The 17,854-nt window shown below is 42.7% G+C and overlaps 1 protein-coding gene across 1 annotated transcript in view; it reads right to left on the reverse strand.

Moving 5' to 3' along the window:
• The window catches only part of LOC149970248 (uncharacterized), a 121,790-nt gene extending 104,471 nt beyond the window's left edge, over positions 1 to 17,319 (reverse strand). The window contains exon 1 of the mRNA XM_090228341.1: positions 17,142 to 17,319. Coding sequence (XP_090084467.1) covers positions 17,142 to 17,319 — 178 coding nt within the window. The remainder of the gene's footprint in view (positions 1 to 17,141) is intronic.
• Between the last annotated feature and the right edge of the window lie 535 nt (positions 17,320 to 17,854).

Here is a 17,854-nt window from a genome sequence, read left to right on the forward strand (position 1 = left end):
CCCTCTAAACTTTCAGCTCATACAAGGAGAAGACTGATCAGAGATGCAGCCAAGAGGCCCATGATCACTCTGGATGAACTGCAGAGATCTACGGCTGAGGTGGGAGACTCTGTCCATAGGACAACAATCAGTCGTATATTGCACAAATCTGGCCTTTATGGAAGAGTGGCAAGAAGAAAGCCATTTCTTAAAGATATCCATAAAAAGTGTCATTTAAAGTTTGCCACAAGCCACCTGGGAGACACACCAAACATGTGGAAGAAGGTGCTCTGGTCAGATGAAACCAAAATGGAACTTTTTGGCAACAATGCAAAACGTTATGTTTGGCGTAAAAGCAACACAGCTGAACACACCATCCCCACTGTCAAACATGGTGGTGGCAGCATCATGGTTTGGGCCTGCTTTTCTTCAGCAGGGACAGGGAAGATGGTTAAAATTGATGGGAAGATGGATGGAGCCAAATACAGGACCATTCTGGAAGAAAACCTGATGGAGTCTGCAAAAGACCTGAGACTGGGACGGAGATTTGTCTTCCAACAAGACAATGATCCAAAACATAAAGCAAAATCTACAATGGAATGGTTCAAAAATAAACATATCCAGGTGTTAGAATGGCCAAGTCAAAATCCAGACCTGAATCCAATCGAGAATTTGTGGAAAGAACTGAAAACTGCTGTTCACAAATGCTCTCCATCCAACCTCACTGAGCTCGAGCTGTTTTGCAAGGAGGAATGGGAAAAAATGTCAGTCTCTCGATGTGCAAAACTGATAGAGACATACCCCAAGCGACTTACAGCTGTAATCGCAGCAAAAGGTGGCGCTACAAAGTATTAACTTAAGGGGGCTGAATAATTTTGCACGCCAGGGCCATAGCCATGGTCTGAGATTTAGTGAGTTGAGGGGGGGGGGGTAATTGGGAATTGCACCTCGTGTACAGTAAGTTGATCCCGACTGAGAAAAAATAAATATAGACTGAGCAAAAATATGAACGCAACATGTAGTGTTGGTTCCATGTTTCATGAGCTGAAATAAAAGATTCCAGAAATGTTCCATACACAAAAAGAGCTTATTTTCTCAAATGTTCTGCACATATTTGTTTACGGCCCTGTTAGTGAGCATTTCTCCTTTGCCAAGATAATCCATCCACCTGACAGGTGTGGTATATCAAGAAGCTGATTAAACATCATGATCATTACATAGGTGCAACTTATGCTGGGGAGAATAAAAGGCCACTCTAAAATGTGCAGTTTTATCACACAAAGCAATGCCACAGATGTCTCAAGTTGAGGGAGTGCAATTGGCATGCTGACTGCAGGAATGTCCACCAGGGCTGTTGCCAGAAAATGTAATGTTAATTTCTCTACCATAAGCCGCCTCTAACGTCATTTTAGAGAGGCTGTCCAACTGGCCTCACAACTGAAGGCCAAGTGTATGAAGTTGTGTGGGCGAGAGGATGGATGTCAACGTTGTGAACGGAGTGCCCCCCCCAAACTACGGACAATGAACACATTGCATTTTATCCATGGCAATTTCAATGCACAGAATTACCATGACGAGATCCTGAGACTCATTGGCGTGCCATTCATCCTCTGTCATCACCTCATGTTTCAGCATAATAATGCACTGCCCCATGTTGTAAGGATCTGTACACAACTCCTGAAAGCTGAAAATGTTCCAATTCTTCCATTGCCTGCATACTTACCAGGCATGTCACACGTCAGAATTTTGGAATGCTCTGGATTGACGTCAACGACAGTGTGTTCAGGTCCAGCCAATATCCAGCAACTTCGCACAGCCATTGATGAGGAGTGGGACAACATTCCACAGGCCACAATCAACAGCCTGGATAACTCTTTGTGAATATTTCACGCTGTATGAGACAAATGGTGGTCACTCCAGATACTGTCTGGCTTTCTGATCCACGACTCAACTTTTTTTTGAAGGTATCTCAAATCAAATCGAATTGTATTTGTCACATGCGCCGAATACAACAGTGAAATGCTTACTTACAAGCCCTTAACCAACAATGCAGTTAAGAAAATACCCCCAAAAAGTAAGAGATAAGAATAACAAATCATTAAAGAGCAGCAGTAAATAACAATAGCGGGGCTGTATACAGGGGGTACCGGTACAGAGTCAATGTTCGGGGGCACCGGTTTTGAGGTAATTGAGGTAATATGTGCATGTAGGTAGAGTTAATAAAGTGACTATGCATAGATAATAACAGAGAGTTGCAGCAGCGTAGAAGGGGGAGACAATGCAAATAGTCTGGGTAGCCATGTGATTAGATGTTCAGGAGTCTTATGGCTTGGGGGTAGAAGCTGTTTAGAAGCCTCTTGGACCTAGACTTGGCTCTCCGGTACCACTTGCCATGCAGTAGCAGAGAGAACAGTCTATAACTAGGGTGCCTGGAGTCATTGACAAGTTTTAGGGTCTTCCTCTGACACCGCCTGGTATAGAAGTCCTGGATGGCAGGAAGCTTGGCCCCGGTGATGTACTGGGCCGTTCACACTACCCTATGTAGGGCCTTGTGGTCGGAGGCCCAGCAGTTGCCATACCAGGCAGTGATGCAACCCGTCAGGATGCTCTCGATGGTGCAGCTGTAAAACCTTTTGACGATCTGAGGACTCATGCCAAATCTTTCTCCTGAAGGGAAATAGGTTTTGTCATGCCCTCTTCACGTCTGTCTTGGTGTGCTTGGACCATGTTAGTTTGTTGGTGACGTGGACGCCAAGGAACTTGAAGCTCTCAACCTGATTCACTACAGCCCCGTTCTTGATCACTTTGAGGGAGAGGTTGTTGTCCTTGCACCACACGGTCAGGTCTCTTACCTTCTCCCTATAGGCTGTCTCATCGTTGTGTCATCGGCAAACTTAATGATGGTTTTGGAGATGTGCCTGGGTGCAGTCATGAGTGAACAGGGAATACAGGAGGGGACTGAGCACACACCATTTAGAGGCCCCCGTGTTGAGGATCAATGTGGCAGATGTGTTGTTACCTACCCTTACCACCTGGGGGCGACCTGTCAGGAAGTCCAGGATCCAGTTGCAGAGGGAGGTGTTTAGTCCCAGGGTCCTTAACTTAGTGATGAGCTTTGAGGGCACTATGGTGTTGAACGCTGATTTGTAGTCAATGAATAGCATTCTCACATAGGTGTTCCTTTTGTCCAGGTGTGAAAGGGCAATGTGACATACCATTGAGATTGTATCATCTGTGGATCTGTCTTTATTGCAGATATGCATCTTCTGGGGCGGAATACAAATTGGAGTGGGTCTAGGGTTTCTGGGATAATGGTGACCAACTATCTGTATTCCTAGTCATGTGAAATAAATAGATTATACATTGAATAGATAGATAGATAGATTCAATTGACTTTATTTCAATTGACTGATTTCCTTATATGAACTGTTGCATTTATATTTTTGTTGAGTATATACAGTACCGTTCAAAAGTTTGGGCTCATTTAGAAATGTCCTTGTATTTGAAAGAAAACCCTTTTTTGTCCATTAAAATAACGTCAAATTTATCAGAAATACAGTGTAGACATTGTTAATGTTGTAAATTACTATTGTAGCTGGAAACAGCTGATTTTTTAAATGGAATATCTACGTAGGCGTACAGAGGCCCATTATCAGCAACCATCACTCCTGTGTTCCAATGGCACATTTTGTTAGCTAATCCAAGTTTATCATTCTAATTTTGCAAAACAAAACACCAGTCTCAACGTCAACAGTGAAGAGGCGACTTTCTGTGTTCTTTTGCCCATCTTAATCTTTTATTTTCATTGGCCAGTCTGAGATGTGGCTTTTTCTTTGCAACTCTGCCTAGAAGGCCAGCATCCCAGAGTTACCTCTTCACTGTTGACGTTGAGACTGGTGTTTTGTGGGTACTATTTAATGAAGCTGCCAGTTGAGGACCTGTCAGGCGTCTGTTTCTCTAACTAGACACTAATGTACTTGTTCTCTTTCTTTTCTGGTTAGAGCCAGTTTGTGCTGTTCTGTGAAGGGAGTAGTACACAGGGCTGTATGAGATCTTCAGTTTATTCACAATTTCTCACATGGAATAGCCTTCATTTATCAGCACAAGAATAGACTGATGAGTTTCAGAAGAAAGTCCTTTGTGTCTTGCCATTTTCAGCTTGTAATCGAACCCACAAATGCTGGTGCTCCAGATACTTAACTAGTCTAAAGAAGGCCAGTTTTATTGCTTCTTTAAACAGAACAACTGTTTTCAGCTGTACTAACATAATTGCAAAAGTGTTTTCTAATGATCAATTAGCCTTTTAAAATGATAAACTTGGATTAGCTAACACAACGTGCCATTGGAACACAGGAGTGATGGTTGCTGATAATGGGCCTCTGTACACCTACGTAGATATTCCATTCAAAATCAGCCGTTTCCAGCTACAATAGTCATTTACAACATTAACAATGTCTACACTGTATTTCTGATCAATGTGATGTTATTTTAATGGACAACAGATGTGCTTTTCTTTCAAAAACAAGGACATTTCTAAGTGACCCCAAACTTTTGAACGGTAGTGTAAAAATATTTATTGTATCATTATTATTATTTTTTTACAGAGTTCCGGACCTCGGTGTCCTCATGTAGCTACGGTCATGTCTGTTTCTACTAGCAGTCTTGTTAAATCCAGCAACATTACACTTCAATATTGTGTGAGTTGTTGATATATCCTTCCTGTTTGGCCCTGTCCGGGTGTGTCCTCGGATGGGGCCACAGTGTCTATTATTCGACCATGCTGGTCATTTATGAACATTTGAACATCTTGGCCATGTTCTGTTATAATCTCCACCCGGCACAGCCAGAAGAGGACTGGCCACCTCACATATGCTCTCTCTAATTCTCTCTTTCTTTCTCTCTCTCGGAGGACCTGAGCCCTAGGACCATGCCCCAGGACTACCTGACATGATGACTCCTTGCTGTCCCCAGTCCACCTGACCGTGCTGCTGCTCCAGTTTCAACTGTTCTGCCTTATTATTATTCGACCATGCTGGTCATTTATGAACATTTGAACATCTTGCTTGGCCATGTTCTGTTATAATCTCCACCCGGCACAGCCAGAAGAGGACTGGCCACCCCACATAGCCTGGTTCCTCTCTAGGTTTCTTCCTAGGTTTTGGCCTTTCTAGGGAGTTTTTCCTAGCCACTGTGCTTCTACACCTGCATTGCTTGCTGTTTGGGGTTTTTAGGCTGGGTTTCTGTACAGCACTTTGAGATATCAGCTGATGTACGAAGGGCTATATAAATACATTTGATTTGATTGTGTACTGTCCCTGTTTAAATTATATTGTGGAGAAGAGCGACAGCCTCTTGGTTGATTCCTCACAGTAATGGGACAAAAAAATACCATGATTTTGGAGATTTTCACGAAAATATCCATAGAATGGTCTTTTGGAGGAAGGATTGTTGACATATGACATTTCTTTCTAAAATGATAATTGAGAAATTATTTATTGAAGTTGAAATATTTACCCAGGCCTCCTTTAACTCCATAATGTTTGTCTGTATTAGTACAGATGAGTAGTATTTTGATTTTAATATCAATTTTCTTACATTAATTGAATGTAAACATGAATATAGAAAAACTGTTCAATATATTGTTGAACATAATATACTTTACTAGGGGCATATCAAAGTTCCAGAGTGGCATCTCTATAGTTTTAAAGCAATGGCCCATTTCATACAGAGACATTGACATGGTAGGCAATGTAACCAATCACAGCCCTCCTTTTACTTGTATCATTGCACATCCTGCAAATCACCAGCAGAAGGTGACCATTTTGAATCCAATTTCACATTCACTGTTGGTAATGCTTGAAAATGGGATCATATCTCTAAAACTAGCAGAGATCCCTCTCTGAAACTTTTATGCCTGTAGAGTATATTATTTTTAAGAAATTAAGAAATTATAAAAATACTACTTGTATTATAAAGCAAGCGGTAAAGCTTCAAGGTATTAATAAGCAATTAAAAATGTTTCTAGTCAATAAAAATATTGAGTTTTTTACCTACCTTCTACGAAATAGAGCTCAGCCTGCCGAATCATTGAAAACCGGATGGAGAGATGTGCATTGCCACAGTGATACAAAGGCTGGTTGACATGAGACTGCCTTCCACTTTTAGGACTATTCTGAAAAACTAAAACATGAACAAATAAAACATTTCTTTACATGTGGAAAGACATTATTTGAAAAAGGTATATGGGAAATGAACACCACATTTTCTATGAGGGGTGGGGGTGGGATAATTAGGATGTTGATTCTTTTAAATGGTTTGATAGCTGATACAAATATAGATTTTGTACATATTTTAGGTTTAATATGAGAAGAAAACCCATGTTTTGTCCAGACTTTCAATAATATGTCTGGGCTAGGTGACTATGCAAAAAACTAAGTTTGAAACAATACATAACTTAAAACAGACAATTTTGTGTAGTTTAAATCTTAAATTGGACACCTTCACTCCGCACATGATCAAGTAACATAGGTCAAATAGAGGCCTACTAAATAGATGGTGTAGCCTAGCCTACTTTACAAATCAATGACAGTTGCCGGCACATTCTTACCTTTGAGGTATTTCCAAACACGTGGGTCAATGGCCATTTCACTTCCCAGGTCATTTGATGGTACAGAAGCTTCAGCATTAGAATCATGACCATCATATGCCAGACCTTTACTGGTAAAACCTTGGTTGGCCTCACCCGCATTAAAGTAGCCTTTTCCAGTGTTGAGCTGGGCTAGTGTTAGACCAATATAAACCCAAGCCATCAATGAAAGTGCCTTTAACGATACGTTTGAGCCCCACGCCATTTTCGCAAAGGAACATGAACATGAAGATCAAGGTCACAATATCTTTACCTGGAGTTGAAATCAACTTGTAATAGGAATTTCTAGGTCAACAAAAGAGAAGAGCAGTCACAGACATAGTCAATCAAAAAGTCAATCCGCTTTATTACAAGTTGCAACAGGCAGACACCTCCCAGCACAGAAGCAGAGAAAATGTCTAACTGGCCTCTTTGAAACAGGCCCTTTATATCCTAATCAGACAGCACCAAATGTTCTGTAAACACCAGTCCAAGAGGCTTGTATGAAGTCCAAACAAAACGGCAGTTACTTTGTCAGCTGCTACAGAATCACACAATGTCATCAATTCAATACAACAGTGAATAATCAGTGTATCCTCTGTCCTTGTACTTGGACCTCCAGTCTGGCGTCAATCACTATCAACAGATATTAGAATAATCTGTAAGTTTCAGTATCAAGTCTAGTGACCATCAACCCACACCTTACGTGTCACAAATAGAACATTGGAAATCATGTGTATTAAAGAAATGAAAAATATATAAATATGCTAAACATTGTGTTAATAATTCTAAATTGAATATGAACTTTAAGTGAGCATCGATTTTTCCATTGCAAAGCTATCATTGAAAAGGAAAAGGTGCAATTGTCACGTTCTGACCTTAGTTTTTTTATTATGTCTTTGTTTCAGTATGGTCAGGGCGTGAGTTGGGTGGGTTGTCTATGTTCGTTTTTCTATCATTTGGTATTTCTGTGGTCGGCCTAGTATGGTTCTCAATCAGAGGCAGCTGTCAATTGTTGTCCCTGATTGAGAATCATACTTAGGTAGCCTGGTTTCATTTTTGAGTTGTGGGTGTTTGTCTTCCGTGTCAGTTACCACACGGGACTGTTTCGTTTATTCACGTTTATTATTTTGTTCCAGTGTTCTGTTGCTTTTGATTAAACATTATGGACACTTACCACGCTTCACATTGGTTCTCCGATCCTTCTCGCCACTCCTCCTCAGAAGAGGAGGACGAGATCCGTTACAGCAATGCTCACTCACCATGAAAAACTCATTATTTTATTAAAGTTCCAGCCTTCATCAATGGTCTTCATTGGAACAATGACACAATGGGAATGGACAAGTACATATAGCACAGTAACAGAGAAAATGATCTTCCGCTGGTGATGCCAATGGAAATGATCGAGCGGATACATTTTGCTAGGTTGGTGACCATTGTTGGTCACACCTTTCAAAGTGTGTTGCCTACATGTCGACTGCATGAACTTTACAAAAACCATGTGATCAAAGGTCCCCTTCAAGTTGCTGCAGTTGCTTCTGACTGGCTGCATCATGCAGCCATCGCCTGGCTAGTTGGAGACACTATTTGTCAACCAATCATTAAGGTGTTGTTGTTAGGTCCAAAGACTTGATTGAAACAGGAACCAACTTTGAAGTTCTCTCACCAATTGATTGTACAATGTATACTGGATTGGATAAATATGTATTTCAACATTACAAAGAAAAACATTTATACATCAAATCAAATATTATTTGTCACATACACATGGTTAGCAGATAATACGAGTGTAGCGAAATGCTTGCACATTTTGTGGCATTGATGAATAAATACTTTTATATTTACTTAGTCATATGTTTATGTTATGTATAAAATATAAAACATTTATGTTTGTCGTTCAAAGCATATTCCTAGTAATAAATGAAGATAATGGATTAAGTGATATTGCATGCAACATCAGATGTCCCATTTGTTTACTGATTAGGCTTACATCTCTCATATCTTTTTTGTTTTCATTGTCTTTATTTTTTTCCAAGTTTGAAATTGGTTACTTATTGTATATTTTACTTTATTATTATGATGGTGCAGGGTAGGGGAACTGGGGAGAGGGGCCTTGGGGGGCAGGAAACGGGGGAAGGGGCTTATCACTAGATCCGCCAAGATGGTCAATCTGACATGTTCAATTGTCATTTCAATAAAAACCTTGAACCCACCTGTACCTGACTTTTCCTAAATATGTGTATTTAACACTCTAGCAGTACTTTCACACAAATATCATAAAAGAAAAAAACTCTGATCCTTTCATCCTCAAAGTGCCATGATGGTATGACCGTGTGCATATATTCAGTAGAATAGCGGGGCCTCGGGGAGTACAAATAGCCACCAGTCTAATTAATCAATTTAACTACAAAAGCCTGGTCTCATTGGAGCCTCTTTCGTGTTAATGTAATTTAGCTGTGTTTTTGAAGGTGTTAGGTAACGTTAGAATACGAAATGGGAATATTTGAGAGAACATAACATTTTCATCAGTTTATGTTACTGTTGGCTATACTATAGGTAAAATATATTACGATGTAACAAAAAGCGTGTATGATGAAACACAGTAAAAAGCTTATTTTTATAAAAACAAAATAAATAAAATACCCAAAACGTGCCAAGCTGTCAGAATGGAGGGTGTTGCTGGTGTATGCAGTCAGGCGCAGGAGAGCAGAGAATTGAGAGCAACGTAACTATACTCAGAATAATGAATGGTGCAAGGTAAAACAATACACTTGCCCAAACACGAACATCAACTTTTACGCACGGGCAAGAAACAGCACCCGTCGAAATAACCAGTCACCAACATTACCGAACATGACATAAAACAATCCCGCACAACACCATGGGGGAAACAGAGTTTAAATACATGAACAATAATTAGGGGAATGAAAAACGGGTGTGTAGAAATAAAGACAAAACAAATTGAAAATGAAAAGTGGATCGGCGATGGCTAGTAGACCGGCGACGCCGAGCCCCGCCGAACAAGGAGAGGAACCAACTTGGGCTGTAGTCGTGACAGTACCTCCCTCCCCCCCTTGACGCCGGCCTCGGGGACGACCCGGAGGACGAGGTGCAGGGAGATCCGGATGGAGACGGTGGAACTCCCGCAGCATCGAAGGGTCTAAAATGTCCTCCACCGGCACCCAGCATCTCTCCTTCGGACCGTACCCCTCTCACTCCACAAGGTACTGAAGGCCCCTCGCCCGACGCCTTGAGTCCAGTATGGACCGAACTGCATACGCCGGAGCACCCTCGATGTCCAGAGGGGGCGGTGGAACCTCCCGCACCTCAGATTCCTGGAGCGGACCAGCCACCACCGGCCTGAGGAGAGACACATGAAACGAGGGGTTAATACGGTAATCGGGAGGAAGCTGTAGCCTGTAACACACCTCAGTCTGAGCGCAGCGACCGCGAAGGCCCAAAATGAAGCCTGGCCCTAAATTTCAGGTGGTTTTGGGTGACAGTGCGAGAACCATTAGGGTGAGAAGCACAATTCGAGGTCCTCCCGATCTGTACAAGCCTAACCTTGACCATGTGGCATTAACCCTTAACAGTTAAAAGGTGTTTACATCAAACAGCTTGCATTGACTTCACTCCCCATAGAAATACATTGCCTGCACCCCTAAATTCAACCTGAAGCCTATGTAGGTTAGTAATGCCTTATGAACCTGTCTGTTATGACAACTCATCAGGCCACTATGAGGTCTACCTGTATTGATTCTAAGCTTCCTGGAGCATCCGGAAGTGGTTAAATTCACCCTAAAGGTGTTTTGATGGAGCACGTGATACCGCGGAGCTGAGCAGACGTTGACAAACCGAGCTCTTCAAAGTTATTCTATTTTTACCTAAATAACAACGTTGAAACAATATTCTAACATCGGCTGATAAATTGTCAAGTACTTACCTTCCCAAAGAGCCATGCACCTCCGACCGAGAGGCAAGAAGGACGACCAAAACGTCATTGACTCCCAAGATAACGATAACGCTACAGCTAGCAAGATTAGCATTAGCCCTCATAACTCAGACGACAGTTCCAGACTGTTGCTCTCAGCAGCCTCTTGCGAGCCTGCCGACATGCTGGCTACTCTCCTCCGGGAAATTCAGGATGGTAACAGAGGTCTTTCTCTGAAAATTGATAAGAAATCGGCTGAACTCCATTCTTCCATTGACGACCTGAAATCTTCCATGAATGATCTCCTTTTGAGAACGACTGAGGCAGAGTTGCGCATTAGCACAGTTGAAGATACCATCGCTAGACATGACCAGGTCTTGATACAACTGAAAAAGGACAATGCCTACCTCAAAAACAAGGTAGATCAGATGGAGAACCAGAGTAGACGTAGAAATATCCTTGTGGTGGGATTGAAATAGGACAGGGAGGGCCGTGACCAGGTCCGTTTCTTCACTCAATGGATCCCGGAGGTCCTAGGCATAATCAACTTCACCAAGCCGCTGGAAATCGAACGCTCCCACAGAACATCAGCGCCGAAACCCCGGCCAGATGAGCCCCCACGAGCCGTCCTGATCAGGTTCCTCCGTTTCCAAGACAGAGAGAAGATACTGCAACTCGCAAGAGCCAAAGGGGACATCACCATCGATGGAAAGAGGGTCAGCCTTTTCCCAGATATGAGCGCGGATCTCGACAGACGTCGCAAGCAGTTCAGACCTGCCGCCAAAGCACTGAAGGAGAAGAACATCACCGGCTACCTCATCCACCCTGCGCGGATTAAAGTTCAGTACAAAGGCCGAAGCCATCTCTTCAACACACCAGGAGAAGTGCACACTTTTCTCAAAGAACTGAGCAACGTCTGAGCCAGGACGGTCTCTCTGGGGGATAAAATGCAGTTTGTTTGTTTTCTCTTATACGGATTGAACTGCTGGTATCTCCCGGTCACTATAAGTGATTTGTACATTTTTTGTACATTTTCAACTAACCGTATCTTTCCGGGGTGAGTTCTATTACATTTACAGGAGAGTTTATTTTGGTTTAGTCCATATCTACTGGGCGAAGCAATAAGTGGGCTTAGGCCCACTGCTTTCCCCCTCATTTATGTTAATCTTTCAAAAAGAGACTCAAGCATCCCTTACCGTGGGCAGTAAATATTCAGCCATAAATATCTATTCACAACGTTTGTTTTCAATTTAGAGAGCTCGCAGGTTTTAGTTTACGCCAAGGTTTAGCTAGTAAGAGCAAGATGGAAAGCGAGCAGCAACATATCTCTACAAGTGTATTCAGTATTCATGTTTGATTGTTGGGATTGTTGTTTTAGTCTGACAAATCGGGGTGGGTGGGATTTTTGGTTGAATGGCCATACCTCTTTCGCATCTTGGAAAAGTTCGGTTTAGGTACCGTGTTTGTAAATTTGATAAAATCACTCTACAAATCTCCTAAAGCTAGGATTGCTACCAATGGGATTACTTCCTCCTCTTTCCCTCTTTATAGGGGGAGCAGACAAGGTTGCCCAATTAGCCCCCACCTCTTTGTCCTCACCATCGAACTGTTGGCTGAGGCTATTAGAACGTGCCCTGACATACATGGCTTTGAGGTGGGCCCCCATACCCATAAATTATCACTCTTTGCGGACAACCTTATCTTATGTCTAACAAACCCAGAACACTCCCTCTCTCACTTGCAGATCCTACGACAGTGTTATAGTTCTTTCTCTGGATATAAGGACACTTTTGATAAAAGCGAAATCTTACCGTTGTCTGTCTTTGACCATCATAGCATCAAGCACAAGTTTCCTTTTAGATGGTCGCCTATAAGCTTCACATATTTGGGCATAATGGTGGATGGTAATCTGAACAACCTCTATAAACTAAATCTGGCCAGTTTGTTGCAAAAGGTGGAGGTTGACCTTTGTAAATGGATGGACTTACCTCTCACTCTACTGGGTAGAATCAATGTAATTAAAATGAATATCGTGCCCAGATTTCTATATCTGTTTCAATCTCTCCCTATCCCTGTTCCCGCAGCATTTTTTCCCTCTCTCGACAAGCTGACCAGACGGTTTATCTGGCACGGCAAAACCCCTAGGGTTGGCCTGGATAAACTGACCCTTGATTACAGTCAAGGGGGCTTAAACCTCCCCAATTTTAGAATGTACTACTGGGCTGCACAGTCTAGGTTTCTGGCTCAGAGGTTTGACAATGGTCCCTCTCCCTCATTGTTGAACATTGAAAAGCTTGAGGTAAATGATGACACTGGGGTAGAATATTTGTACAAATGGGACAGAAAATCTATAAAAACCATCACAGACAACCCTTTAATCATACATTCTGTCCTGGCATGGTGCAAACTGCATGAGCTGTTCGGACGAGGGGGATTCCTTTCCCCTAAAACCCCTTTATGGAACAATAGATTGATCCCTATGTTTTTCCAGAATAGTAACTTCAGACCATGGTCTGATAAGGGGATCACTCTTCTGGAACATTGTTACGAGGAGGGAGTTCTTATGTCTTTTGAGCAGCTGAAACAGAAATATCACTTGCCTAACAGGGACTTCTTTAGCTACCTACAACTACGAAACTTTATTAGGGTGACTCTCAAGGGACAATGGAACCTACCTAAGAACAACTCTGCCACGCAGACTAACCACTGTTCAAGACCATTTCCCATGTATACGATGCTCTTATGTCAGGACTAACACTGCCTGGGCTAGATAAACCCCGACTTAGATGGGAAAAAGATCTGGGTATTGATCTTGATGAGGATCTATGGAGTGACCGATGGTGTTACATCCACATTGAACTCCAGATACAGACTGATCCAGTTTAATTTCCTCCATCAGCTCTATATCACCCCATCTAGACTGCACAAGTTCAACCCAGATATCTCCTCCCTATGTTTTAGATGTGGCTCAGATGAAGGAACATTCCTCCATTCCACTTGTCAGTGTTCAAAACTACACGGTTTCTGGCAGGGGGTATGCGATACCATATCCTCAATTCATGGGGTTGCATTCCCTTTAGACCCGGAGGTCTGTCTACTGTGTAACTTTACTAACACCAATCTTAGAAAAAGCCATACTATAAAGCTAACAGAAATATTGCTAGCGATTGCCAAGAAATGTATTGCCTTGAAATGGAAATTGGATTCCTCCCTGCCAGTTGCAATGTGACTATCGGAAGTTAATAGTTGTATCCCTTCGGAGAAAATCACTTACTGCTTGAGGAATAAGTTAGACATTTGACAGAATTTGGCAACCTTTTATTGACTATATGGAGAATCTCCACCCACATCTCATTGATTGAATCTATATATAATCCTCACATAATGTTTCACACGTAATGTATAATATGTAGCCTACGGCAGGTGATCCAATGTCTCGTTATTATTATTTTTCTTATTGTATGTTTGTTTATATAATATATATATTATTATTTTTTTATTTTTTTTACGCTCATCTTTTACTGTCACTTTGTCCTATCGTTGTCTAATATCTTTTCACTTTTGTTTTGAATGTTCTTAATTGGAAAATGTGAAAATAAAATATTTTATTTGTTTGTTTTGATATTCATAACCTGCATTTGTGAAAATCACTGCATTCAACCCTGTGTAGATCAGTCAATTCTTAACTTAAAGACTTAAAAGTTGTGTGCCAACTGGAAGTGCCTTAAAATGGTGTCATAGGTGCTGTTTCGAAGGGTTAAAAAGGTCAGATCTTTCCAAAACTTCAAATGTGTGATTAGGCAACCCTCATGAACTGTAAAATCAGTCATTCATCCCTCAGATTTCCAAGAAAAACTCACACACGTACACAGCAAGGATGGAGTGACACAGTGTAGGGCTAAGAGACAGACAGAGCCTGCAATAGTTACCTTTGTCCGAATTATCAAAGAACCGTTAGACCTAGAGCTCTGAAACTTTAGAAACCTGTTGTAGAGCTCACGTCAATAGTGCACGGTGAGTTGTGGCTCTAGAAGGTTCTCAGACCGAGAAACAGCCTCGTACATTTGCAATAACTTCAATTCATTTTGACCATTACGAAAATGACGACATTTAGAAAAGTCCCAGTGTCGCAAGACTAGGTGCATTGAAACCACCTAGGCACCTAGGTTTCTGTCCGATAGCTCATTCAAGGACCCCGTAGCAAGGCATGGAAAAAAGTGGATTTTCAGCACCAATTAAGGTCGCTGCTCGGGCTCCAAATGACCTATCACGCCAAAACTTGGGATTCGAGGTCGCCTCAGTTAGGCCTACACTTACTGTCAGAACTGAACCCGCAGCTAGATAGTAACTACGTGTTATATGTTTTTATTACGGTTTAAACTGAAGGCGCTGTGAATTTTGGGCCTGCTCTGAACTATGTGATAGTTGGCTTCTAAACGAGTTGGAAAAAGTGGGTTTGGTGTCAGTTTGGTGTCAGATTGATATCTAATTGACTGATGGACTTGCTGGCTGACTTTTGTCCATTTGCAATATGTTTATACAGTGAGTTACCATCAATAAAATGACATTCTGAAATCAACGCCAGTGAGCGATGGAGAGGAACCAGAAACACTGCCCGGCCAGTCGATTTTGCATTTCTGCAGTATTTTTGAGCATGTCAAATTTGTGATGGTAAATGCCCATTGAAACATATTGCAAATGCACACTATATTTGCAATATGATTCAACAGTGAAAAAACATCACCAAATGGACATGATGAAATCAACACAACGAGCGATGGAGAGGCACCACTATCACTGACCGGCCATCCCGAGTTCATCGGGCCAGTCAATTTCGCAATCCTGCAGTTTTTTTGAGCATGACAAGTTCGTGATGGTAATTGCCCATTGAAACATATTGCAAATGGACAGCTGTGCGCCTGGTAATTGGAACGGATTACCAGGATAACATTTGTATAATGGTTTTAAATGCCTTTAGGGGTTTGCAAGGGGTCCACGGTTGGGTAGGGAGCACCCCCATCCATGCCCATCCAAAAAAAGGCCAGCCCTATTCATTTTGGACATTTTTCCCACTTCTCTCATGTCACCATCGAGCGATGGAGAGGAACCACTAGCACTGCCCGGCCATCCCGAGTTCTTCGTGCCAGTCAATTTTGCATTTCTGCAGGAGTTTTGAGCATGTCAAATTCGTGATGGTAAATGCCCATTGAAACATATTGCAAATGGACAGCCGTGCACCTGGTGATTGGAATGTGTTACCAGAAGCACATTTTTTAAATGTTTTTTATTGCCTAAAGGGGGAGCAAGGGGTCCACGGTTGGGTAGGGAGTACCCCCCACCCATGCCATCCAATAAGGTGCCCTTTTGTCATTTTGGACGTTTTCTAAAAAATCATTAAAAAACAACTTCTCCCTCATCATACATGACAAATAGACCATCCAGGTTGATTCATGGCTTAACATATAGTGCTATATATCATTTGGGCAGTATAAATGCCTTTTGGACATGGTTCACTGACTTTTGGGTTTGTAAACCAACTTCCTATGATCGTACATGGCAAATGGACATAACATCCTGATTTGGCAATTTCAAATCTTTCATATTGCATTTGGACATTTCTTATGGCATTCGGCAACAACAAAAAAAGTGACTTGACTTCGACTTTTGACTTCCTATGAAATCATATTGCAAATGGACAAAACATATGCCTTATGGACAAGGAAAAAAAAAAAATAATACAATTTGACAAAAGTATGTTCATACAGTTCTTATGAGTAATTGAAAAAAAAAAATAAAATAAAAACGAAAGAATTTCAAAAAACGGTCCAGAAAGCACTTTAAGGGGGTGATACGTTTTTGAAAAAAATTTCAAAATTTTACACTTGGGTCTTGTGTTACATTTGCAATATGAAAATTTACAGTGGCGTGCACTCGCCATCTATTGGATTTTTGTAGTGTTACACTTGGCATTTGCCATATGGCATTTGCAATCAGTTTTGAATGAAACAACATCCAATTGAGTGGTATTGTACATCGTGTATACGTTTCGTACGGTGCCAATAACATCCCATTAATTCTTGTCCATTTCAGGGGGGTGTTCCCTTATACCGTAGTAGCACCGACAGAAACCCCTAAACATCTCGCCAAACACTTTCATGACCACGCTGTGAGAGCCCTCTGATGCTACTTAATAGTGGGTTCATGACAGGCCAACCAGGGTAGGCCCAGCACCATGGGAAATGCAGGAGAATCAATAAGGAAGAGACTGATTCTCTCCTTGTGACCCTCCTGCGTAACCATGCCCAGTGAAGCGGAGGCCTCCCTAATTAGCCCTGACCCTAATGGTCGACTCTCTAGGGCGTGCACAGGAAAGGGCATGTCCACAGGAACAATGGGGATCCATAAACTATGGGCAAATGATCTGTCAATAAAATTCCCAGCTGCACCTGAATCTACGAGCACCTTATGCTGGGAATGCGGGGGAAAATCATAAAAACATGTGAGCAACTGGGGGCTCTGGGTGAGCCTGGTGCCGACTCACCTGGGGTGACACGAGAGTGCCCTGCCTGCTCCCTCGACTCCCAGAGGAACCTCCCCAGCACCGACCGGCAGTGTGCCCTCTGCGACCACAGATGGTGCATGGAACGGCCACTCCTCCAGTCGGCCTAAGTGCAGCAACTCCCAGCTCCATGGGCATTGCAGCGGTGGTGCTGGTGGATGGAATCAACAGACCCCAATCTGGACGTCCGCGGGTAGCCAGCAGGTCATCCAACCGGATGGACATGTCTACCAGCTGGTCAAGGTTAGTGTGGTGTCCCTGCAGGCCAACTCCCTACGGACGTCCTCACGCAAACTACAACGGTAGTGATCGATCAGGGCCCTGTCGTTCTATCCCGCGCTGGTGGCCAGGGTCCGAAAGTCCAACACAAACTGTTGTGTGCTCCTCGTCCCCTGCCTAAGGTGAAAAAGCCATTCACCCGCCGCTCTACCCTCAGGAGGGTGGTCGAAAACTGCCCGGAAGCGGCGGGTGAACTCCTCTAATTGGTCCAACACCGCTTCTCCTTCCCCCCATACGGCATTGGCCCACTCCAGGGCTTTCCCTAAGAGGCAGGAGACAAGGGTGGACACGCTCTCACGGCCCAAGGGATCCGGGTGAATGGTTGCCAGGTAAAGCTCCAGCTGGAGTAGGAACCCCTGACATCCCAAAGCCGTCCCATCATACTCCCTCGGAAGAGCGAGCCGAATCCCACTGGGACCAGGTGATGGAGGGGTGGGTAGTGGTGCCATTGGTGGTGTAGGCGGAGGCGCTGGAGGCACTC

The sequence above is a fragment of the Oncorhynchus mykiss genome, chromosome 30, assembly GCF_057628025.1.
Source record: "Oncorhynchus mykiss isolate SJ-2025 chromosome 30, ASM5762802v1, whole genome shotgun sequence".
NCBI lineage: Eukaryota > Metazoa > Chordata > Actinopteri > Salmoniformes > Salmonidae > Oncorhynchus > Oncorhynchus mykiss.